The 10,831-nt window shown below is 29.3% G+C and overlaps 2 protein-coding genes across 2 annotated transcripts in view; one reads left to right on the top strand and one right to left on the bottom strand.

Annotated features, from left to right (window-relative positions):
- LOC100158775 (spliceosome associated protein-like) overlaps positions 1-2,910 on the top strand; it is a 6,516-nt gene extending 3,606 nt beyond the window's left edge. The window contains 1 exon segment of the mRNA NM_001161901.2: positions 2,043-2,910. Coding sequence (NP_001155373.1) covers positions 2,043-2,762 — 720 coding nt within the window. The 3' untranslated portion in view covers positions 2,763-2,910.
- LOC100167278 (pyruvate dehydrogenase protein X component, mitochondrial) lies at positions 2,868-8,132 on the bottom strand. Its single transcript, XM_001945611.5, has 11 exons — positions 7,872-8,132; positions 7,578-7,759; positions 7,338-7,509; positions 7,094-7,275; positions 6,844-7,031; positions 6,625-6,779; positions 6,424-6,563; positions 6,185-6,361; positions 5,928-6,112; positions 3,235-3,335; positions 2,868-3,174 (listed from the first exon to the last, which is right to left on the bottom strand). The coding sequence occupies exons 1-11, from the start codon at positions 7,996-7,998 to the stop codon at positions 3,005-3,007; spliced, it is 1,779 nt and encodes a 592-aa protein (XP_001945646.2). The 5' UTR covers positions 7,999-8,132; the 3' UTR covers positions 2,868-3,004.
- Positions 8,133-10,831: the final 2,699 nt, after the last annotated feature.

Genomic DNA, 10,831 nt, shown 5'->3' with positions numbered 1-10,831 from the left:
AAATCAAAAATGACTTCTTTAAACATTAAAGTACCATCTTCAAACTAATTTATAAATTTTTAACTACAAAATAATTATTGAATCTTAAATTTGATAAATTTTGTCAAAATTCGATCTTTAAATGCTTATAAAAAAAAATTGTGCCTATATATTTTTAATATTTTTCAACTGCTATTATAACAATATATCAGGAGCCTTGCATTAAATTTTCTCGCTTTTTTACTCAAAAAACAAAATTTTATTGATATTTATAGAAAAAAAAACTAAACAAATTGAAAACTGAGAATGTCCGGAAACAGCTCAAAAAAAGTCAAAATATTTTCAAAATGTCATGGTGTATAAAAAATGAAAATATTAACATTCAGTGAAATTTTCAAATATCTACAGTCATTTGTTTTTTAATTACAATTAAATAAGAAAATCGTCACATGAGAAATCGAGCGAATATCAAATGTTGTAAAAATATGAATTTCAAACGCTCATAAAAATGTAATTTGACTTTTTTGTAGACATTTTTTTTTTTTGATGAAGATAGACAATAGTATGAGGAATCTTTTATTACATTTTTAAATCTTAGATTTAAAAAGAAAATTGTTTACGAATTCTTAACTAATTTTCGTGATTCTTACATATTTTATCAATTTTTAAACTTTAAATGCTAGGTAATAAAAAAAAAGGTGGATAAGTGGATGTCACTCTGCTGTACAGTAGTTACATGTGGGTCACTGTATAATGGATAGTATTAAATTTGAATTCAATGATGTAATATCACTGTATAAGAAAAACGATTCTGAGCGGAGATGGTTTGTCAGTCTAGGTATTAGACATACCTATTATAGGTATACTTATCTATAGTATTAAAAATAAATTGACCTATAAAATGTATTAATGATAAATTCCAAATTAATCATATCACAATATCCATCAGGTAACGCGTTACATATCAACAACAAACCGTGGTACTATCATAGATATATAATAGTATACTTTAGAAGTTTCAAGTACCTACCCACAAATAATATTATACAATCATTACAATCACAACAAAATAACTAAAATAGTTATTCCAGGTTTTTAATATGTAATTTCATCCAAATTTGAACTTAAAATCACTATAAAAATAAACTGTGCTTATGTATTTCTTAGAATTTTTGGCAACAGAATTAAATATTTACGTGGAATATTGTTTTAAATTTTCAAACCTTAGATATAAAAGTTGAACATTTTATAAATTTTTAACTAAAAAATAATTATTCAATTTTAAATTTGATAAATTTTGTCAACATTTTAACTTCAAATGCTTATAAAAAAAATTTGTGCCTATGTATATTTAATATTTTTCAACTGCTATTGTAACAATGTATCAGGAGCCTTGTATTAATTTTTTACACTTTTTGGCCCAACAGATAAAACTTTATTGATATTTATAGAAAAAATAACTAAAAAAATTGAAAACTTACAATGTCCGTAATAATAGCTCAAAAAGAGTCAAATTATTTTCAAAATTTTATCTTATATATCAAATGCTAATATAAACATTCAGTGAAATTTTCATGTATCTACAGTTTTTCGTTTTTGAATTACAACAAAATAAGAAAATCACTACATGAGAAATTGAGTGAATATCCAATGTTGTAAAAATTTGAATTTCAAACGCTCATAAAAATTTAATTTGACTTTCTTATAAACATTTTTTTTTTTATTTCGACTACTTATTACTGTCTACGGACTCAAAAAAAAATAAAATAAAAAACACACATAATTTTAAAATCAATACATTCATCATTCCACTCAGAATCTAAAATACTACATTTTATAATGTATTAATGAATAGTACCTAATAAAAATATTTTTATTGTAAAATAATTTTTTTAATGCACTTAACAAAATTAAATTTAAACAGTTTGGATAGTATTGTTATCTTCTCTATGAAAAAGACGGTATTATTAAATTAATGGGGATATTGATGAATATGAATTATAAAAAATAACATTATATTATAAATTAATACTTACTTAATATTTAATTTGTTTTTAATTCAGATAATGAGAGATCCTGATACAGGCAACTCGAAAGGATTTGCATTCATAAATTATGCTAGTTTTGAAGCATCTGACGCTGCAATAGAAGCTATGAATGGTCAACATTTATGCAACAGAGCTGTATCTATTTCATATGCTTTTAAAAAAGATGTTAAAGGGGAACGGCATGGATCAGCCGCTGAGAGACTATTGGCCGCTCAAAATCCACTTAGCCAAGCTGATCGTCCCCATCAACTGTTTGCTGATGCACCACCAACTCAAATGCCAATGATGCATCAAATGCCAGTACCTCCTCCACCTATTATGCAACCTCCTATGCAAGTACCCATGTCCATGATGGCTCAACATCAAATGGCACCTCCACCTCGAATCATGCCTTGGCAAAATCAACAGACACCCCCTCAACCTCCTTCATACCAACCACCACCGCCACCACCGCCGAGTTTCAACAATTTTGCACCACCAGGATTCCATGGTGGGTTTGTGCCACCACCTCCTCCACCTCCAACACAACAAGGACAAATGCCACCACCACTACCACCTTCACATCCTGGTTTACCGTCACATATGCAAGGCCACATGATGCCACCGCCACCACCTCCTATGTCTATGGGTGGTGGACCACCAATGCCACCACCTCCACCAATGCAACCAAATAATATGATGCCAATGAACTGGAAACCAAGTATTCCACCACCACCACCTCCTGCACCAGCTTAAAATATCTAAGTACAACCATTTATGTTTAATTATAATTATTGTATGAATATTGTAACTAGCATTCTTGAATGTGTATACAACAAAAGAATATATTAATGCAAATAATTTTTATACTTGAAAAAATTAAAGCTATATTTTGTTTTATTCATATTATATAGATCTTATTATAATATAACAAATATTTGAGCCTAAGCTAAAAAAAAAACTTAACAAGAACACTTAATTGGGAAATGTTGATACATTTAATTTGAAGCACGTTTTTTGTTTGCTGGTGATGTCAAAAGAAGCGACGCTGGCGTTTCCAATAAACCTTGTAGAGTTTCTAAGAAATTTGATGCAGCAGATTCACTTATAGCACGTGAGTCGTAAGATAATGTGGCCGTCATAATTGTCTGTGGTTTACCATTTAATGCTGCAATATAATTTAATAATTAACATAACATTATTTATGAATCATTAAATAATTAATTACCAATGACAGGTCGTCCACTTCCAATAGCCAATATACCACATTGTGGAGGATTTATAATAGCACTAAATTCAGTTATATCAAACATTCCAAGATTGGATATTCTATTGAAAAAATAGTAAATAAAATAATTATTAATATAGTGTAATAACTATTAAGGGGACGTTATAGTAAAATTTGTTGTCTCTGTCTTACAAGTGCACAACATAGCAATTTATACGCTCAGCAGAACACATTTATCTCCGATAATTTAAACATTTTAAAGGTAAGATTATAATAAAATACTCATAAACCGTTTTAAAATAAAAATATAATAAAAATCCTATGTCATTGTCTATATCAGGGTGGTCCAACCTTTTGTAGTTGGCGGGCCAATTTACACTTTCATAAAACACCGGGGGCCGCCAGATGAAAAAAAATATATTATTACCTATTTATATTTTATTTTATATAATACACAAATAATTAATTATTATTAAAAAATTACAATACATTACAGAAAAAAAAAACTATTAATGTGATGATTGGCATTGTTTTTCAGTAGCCAATTTATCAATTTCAATTGAACACCCTGTGGTGGCTAATCTGATGCACGATTCTAAAGACAAATCGTGAATACGGTTTCTTGATTTTGACTTTATTAAATTCATTGTAGAAAATGCCGATTCACAAATATATGTACTGCCAAATAATGACAAAATTTCAAGAGAAAAATTCCGTAATGTTGGGAATTTTTTTTGTGAACACAGTTTCCAAAACTCTTCAGGAGGCAGATTTACTTTTGATTGAAGAAAACAGTCTGTGGTAAATCACATAACTCCATTTGAAAATCGGGAGGTTGTACTGAGATATCAACTGTCATTGGGTTGTTAAATAATTCAAATTTCGGTTTCAATATATAAAAATCTTTAAATCGTGAATTAAATTCTGTTATTAGTTCTGTAATTATATCTTTAAATTCAATAAAGCATACCGATTGATTTTCAATTTTTTTAATTTCTTGACATGATGGAAAATATGTAGTATCATTATTTTCTAATGCATTTTTAAATATTTCTAATTTTTTCCGAAAACCTTCAATATTACTAAAAAGCTGACATATATTTTGTCCCCTACCTTGCAGTTTTAAATTTAAAATATTTAAATGAGATGTCAAATCAGTGAGAAAAGCAAGAGACTTCATGAATGAAATACTTTGTAAGTCTTCGTAAAACTGTTGTCCAATATTTTTAGATTTAAGAAATTCAAAAACTTCACTTCTCAATGGGAAAAAAGATTTCAAACAATTCCCTGCACTCAGCCCTCTTACTTCACAGTGTAACGGGATATCACCATACTCACTCTCCATTTCTTCTAAAAATTTAATAAATGCTCCGTGTCTTTGAGCTTTGTTACCACCACGAATAAAATTAATGCTTATCACTTTTTTCATAGTTTCATTAATTTTAACAAACTTGCCACAAAGTGCTTCTTGGTGAATAATACAATGAATAAATAAACATTTTAGCCCTATTTGCCTTAAATTTCCTACTAAACCAGTATGTATCCCAACCATAGCTTGAGCACCATCAGTGATAATACCAGTGCAATTGTCAAATGAACCAAAATCTGAAATAATTTTTTTCAATGCTTCAAATATATCTACACCCCTAGTTCCAGTAATTAATGGTTTTATTTGATGTAGTTCTTCATGTATATTAAAATCTTTATCAATTGTTCGAATAAAAATGATTAATTGACTGTTATCGGAAATATCATTACTTTCATCTAATGCTAAAGAATAGTACTTACAATTCTGTATTATATTACGAAGTATTCCAGATACATGATCACTCATTTCATTAACTTTTCTGCTAACAGTTTGATGAGAAAGTGATACTGTTTCAAATTTATTTGCCATTTCTTTGTTTCCAAAAGCATTTGCCATTTTTATTGCACAGCGTTTAATTAATTTGCCGTCTCTAAACCCTTTTTTTTGTTTGACCAATTCTAAACACACTTCATAAGAAGCTATTAAATTGTCACGATCGTTAATTTGTTTTTTTAAAAATACATTTTTTTGTTTTGTTAATTTCGAAGAAAGGTCTTAATAATGCAAGCCGAGTATCTTCAGTATATTTATCATATGATTTGTGCATGCTCGTGTAATGTCTACTTATATTATATTCTTTTAGAACGCTAATAACTTGTAAACAAATTAGGCACATAGGTTTATTGTTATGCTCAATACATAAATACATTAGTTCCCATTTTGAATTAAACACTCTTTTTTCATCGTCAAATTTACGTTTTTTTCTTTCAGACATGGTAAAATTAAAACGTATGTACGGTAATAACACGGGCACTCCTGCCGTATAACAATTCGTAAATAATTTGTATAAATTCGTAATAAGATCGTATAAATTGTATACATTCTTATTACGATTTTTTATAATATTATTGTGATTTAAAATCTAAATTTTAAATTATCGGAGGGGCCAAAAAAAAAAGCTTTGCGGGCCGCGGGTTGGACCACCCTGGTCTATATAATAATTTTACCGTTAAATTTTTTAAGTGGTCAATTTGTTCTAATTTTTAAACTAACGGAGATAAACGTGTTGCTGAGCATAACATTTGGTATGTTACGCATTTGTAAGACGGAAACAAAAAATGTTACTGTAATGTCCCCTTAAGTATTTTTTTTATCATTAACATACGTAAAGCTGCCTCCTTGGAATTCATGAAGTTGCAATTTACCAATACGTGCACGTCCCGCCAATTCTTTAATTTCAGCTGAAATTTCATCTAATGCTTTGTTATCAGCATTAGTCACAATAGGAGTGATCAGACCTGCTTCAGTAGCAACTGCTATAGAAATATCTGATGTTTCTTGTAAAACTACCTGGAAATAATCGTAAAATAACAATTGTAAATGAAACATATTTTTTGCTGAATTATAATTTTAATAAATTACTTGATCTTTAATAAAGTGACAATTGACTAGAGGACACTGTTTAAGAGCAACAGCAACTGCTTTAATGATAAAATCATTTACAGAAACACTAATTCCAGCTGATTTTAATTGCTTGCGGAGTACTAATAATGAATCAATATTGCTCTCGGCTGTAGCATAAGCATGAGGAATCATTGTCTAAAAATATCAAACATTGAATTACACAATTCAATACACATTGTTAAACCATATTTGTTTACTTTAGATTCAGTTAATCGTTTAGCAATTGTTAATCTCATGCCAGTTAATGGAATGTCAACATAACCAGGTCCTTTGGTAGGTCTTGATACAGTTGTCGGTGTGACAGTTTTAGGTGAGGATGTTTCTCCCGGTAAAGGTACTAATAACAAATTTAATATTTGATAGACATAGTATATTTTAGGTTAATTAAACAAACTAACCTGTTCTAGGAGGCTTGATAGACAAATGGTTTTCAGTGACATGCTTTAAAACATCGCCTTTTAAGATTTTTCCTTGTTTTCCAGTTCCTACAATTTTAGAAGCATCAATAGCATATAATTCTAGAAGTGACCTCACAGCTGGACTATAACCATCGCTACAATACAATTTAAAGTTGATACCAAGTTCATATTGAATTAGTAATAGTATTCAATATTTACTATGAATGTCTAGTGGTAGGTTCCGATGATGTATAAATTTCAACCTTAGGTTTCTGAACGTCTTCTTTTGCAACTGATGACTTAGTTTTTTTCTTTCCAGGCACTTGGACATCATTCCAATCCTCCCCTTCAGCAACCATTAGTGCAATCAGATCACCAACTTTCACGTCTTTACTGTCGTCACCCAACTGAAAAATGATTCACAACTAACAACTGATTTTCAATAAATTATCTTTATATTGAAGTATACCAAAATTTTTGCTAATGTTCCTTCTTCTTCAGTTTCAAATGACATAACTGCTTTGTCTGTTTGAATGTCACAAAGGACATCTCCAGCTGAAACTTTATCTCCTGGTTTCTTATGCCATTTAATGATTGTGCCTTCGGACATAGTTGGTGATAGTGATGGCATGTTCAATTCAATTCCCGGAGCTAAAATAAAAAACAAAAATTAAAGTATTTAGATTTATTTTAAGTGTATATATAACAAGTACTATTTCCTCCAGTGGTTTGTTCTGATTCTTGGGGTTCATCTTCCTGAGAATTTGTAGCAATGGATGCAACATCTTTGGCATCGGGTGTTTCAACACTTTTCCAATCTTCTCCTTCGGCTACCATGAGTGCAATTAAAGAACCCACTTTAATTTCTTTAGCATCATCTGGAACCTAAAATAAAATAACTATACTTATAAATGCTACATTACTTTTTTGATAATATTTCAATAATAACTTGCCAATATTTTAGCTAATACTCCTTCTTCTTCCGTTTCAAAAGACATAACAGCCTTATCAGTTTGAATTTCACATAGTACATCACCTGCAGATATTTTGTCTCCTTCTTTCTTTAACCATTTGACTATGTTTCCTTCAGTCATTGTTGGGGACAAAGACGGCATGTTAATTTCTTGGCCTTTTACTAAGTAAATAATACAATGATCGGTAAGTTGTACAAACATTTTAGATAACCTATAGAAGATTCATAGATTGACCAATAGGTTGACTAAAAGGTTAACTAAAAGTTTTATTACCATTCAAAAGCGATGATGTGTGGATACATAATATCTTTTCTAGATTGAATGAAGCACATAATGTTTTTCTAAGATAATTTTTATGTAATCCGCCTTTAAGGGCGGAACGGAACAACGAAGTTGCCATTCCGGAAAAAATTCAACGTCAGTGTTTCAACAGAAATTTATTGACGGAATGATCCAACTATACGTAGCGTACCTATAAAAGAAATTAAAAGTTGTGTTAAGTGCTAACCAAATATTGATTTCGTAAAAGATTTGACATTGAAGAAGATAGATAATAAAGAATCAAGGTGTATTGATAAGGTGTCATCACTTGTTTGATAACTTGATAAAATTTCACCACAGACAGCAGGCTGCATACAAGGTTTTTAGATTATAGAGCAGGGGTGGCCAACATGACTATGTACGCGAGCCACATGTGTATTAATAAAATTATATCAAGAGCCAAATTATCTAATCTGTACTTTTATACCACAAAAGTAATAAAGATAGCAAACAGCCGATAAACATATAAAATTACGAAATATGAAATTATATCGTTTTTAATATAGTCTGTAGTCTGTGTTGAATAGTCCCATGATATAAAAACAAGGTATGATCGTAACTTTTTGACGGTCAGATCCTTCGGTAAGCACGTGACGTAGCATAGTGTATAGTAATAATAATTTAATGACAATATGATAACACGGGTAAGCAAGTGACGTATTGCGCGAGCTTGGACCAAATCTGGACTTGTGTTTATATCATGAATAGTCCTATTGTAAACACCTCAATTTATTTTATATATTAAAAACTGTGCGGTAAAATTGATATCAATTTTTGGAACGACGTATTGTCATGTGAATCACTTTATTCAACAATGAAAATAATTAAGTCAAAATATCGTTCAAATTTGACAGATGATCATCTTACAGAATTACTAAGAACTGCTCTTACATCAATTCAACCAGATCTTAAGAAGCTTACTAAAAAAGTAGACACGAAAAAAATACCACGCAAACAAAATTAGCTTAATGTTTAATTTTTTAATTTATTATTCATATTAATTAATTTTTTTTTTGTTTGATTTAATCTATATTCTATGTTTTAAGCCTTAAATAAATACAATAAATGTATACAAAAAAAATTAAAATATTTTGGTTTTTGTAAATAAGACCGCGAGCCGCATACGACTGTGACGAGAGCCGCATGCGGCTCGCGAGCCGTGATTTGGCCACCCCTGTTATAGAGGTTGCCTCATAAATCATGTAAACAAAACCAAAACCCCGCACGCCGCAGCTGATCTAGTGACGTCATTGTAGTATACGATTGTCGATTACCGGCGGATAGCCGTGTCGCTGTCGCATTGGAATTGTAACAGAAAAGGTGAAAAATTATTATTTTTGATTAACTGACCTAGGTACTTGAATCAAATTCAAAAATAATTATTAAATTGTTAAATATCTAAACTGTTACAGCTTTAATAAATAAAAAATAAATATGAACAAAGGCTAAAAAATATGTGTTTAGAAACAACAAAAGAATCAGTAGGTAATCAAATGTTTTTCACAAAATGTATTATTTTTATGTCAGAATTTATAGCCATTTTTATTAATTATATTTTTTTTTAATTTTTATTGTTCCAAGTAGTTCAGTTGACCAAACATATACATTTATAATCTATTATATTTATGAAAATAAAAAAAAAATGTTTGTATATTTTATATTTTATTCAAAAACAATAATTTCATATTAAATAATATAAATAATATTGTATTATTAAATTCAATATTATTGGTCAATACCTATAATAAACTTTTTAAAAAAAATGGGGAAAAATGTTTTTGATTATAATGGTAATTAAAATAAAATACACAATTCAATACCAATATTAACACATAGATATAATTTTATAATAACAACAGCTTAACATGATTACAATGAAATAGATTATGTCATTAGCCTTCTTAATTTTTGTAGTTTTTATAAGCGGAATTTAGACTTTGGTGTGTGTTGTTTATTGTAGTATTTCATACGAATAAGTATTCGTTGTTTGATATACGATTGGATGACAATATTATATTTTTTTTCCATATCCATTCTAGATATTATTTTTTTAGTTAAATTGTTGACAACACCCAGGCCTTTCGGGATTTGTTGTGAACTGTGCTGGCTATACTACCTAGTAACTACTAACCTACTGTCTACTGTATATACTGTACTATCTACATTTTTTACTTTCATAAGACTGCATATAGCCATATAGGTACTCAGAAAGTCAAAAACGATACGTAACAACATATAATGCTGATTCTATCATGATATTATACCAAATAAATCATTTTATATTAATGCACTGTTTTTATTGTACATTTATAAATAATAATTTTAAAATTTTATTTGTAAATATAAGTAATAATACTTATTAAATCTAAATATAATCTAAAAACCTTGCATTGCCGTAAGAATGTTTAAGTCGGGCCGCCATATGCCAACAGGGCAATATTTACATAATAACTCAATAGATAAGACACTGATATCTGATAATAAATCAATATATATCAATAATATCAATTATGCGATTTTGTAAACATTGCCCTGTTGGCATATGGCGGTTGACTTCAACATTCTTTTGTTTTAACTTTTAAATGTCTATGAATACTACACGCGTCTTGCCACAATCTCGGAAATTACCTTGTCGCGAGAGGTCTGTGTGAATACTACACTACTACCATTACTATAAAATATAGAAATCTGTGCCTATGAAAGACGTTAAGAATCTTATACAATAACATTTTTAAAATATTTTGATTCGTTTTGGACTGTTTAGGAACAGTTTCTGTTTCCAATTTTATTCATCATTTTTTCTACGAATGTCAATAAAACTTTATTTGTAGAGTAAAAAAGCTTGAAAATGTAACACACGCTCCTACTATATTATTACAATGACATTTGAAAAATATTAAAAATCCTTAGTC

This window comes from Acyrthosiphon pisum, chromosome A1 (genome assembly GCF_005508785.2).
Source record: "Acyrthosiphon pisum isolate AL4f chromosome A1, pea_aphid_22Mar2018_4r6ur, whole genome shotgun sequence".
Taxonomy (NCBI): domain Eukaryota; kingdom Metazoa; phylum Arthropoda; class Insecta; order Hemiptera; family Aphididae; genus Acyrthosiphon; species Acyrthosiphon pisum.
Note: the sequence above shows the minus strand (reverse complement) of the source record. Positions and strands in the feature narration are given on the sequence as shown.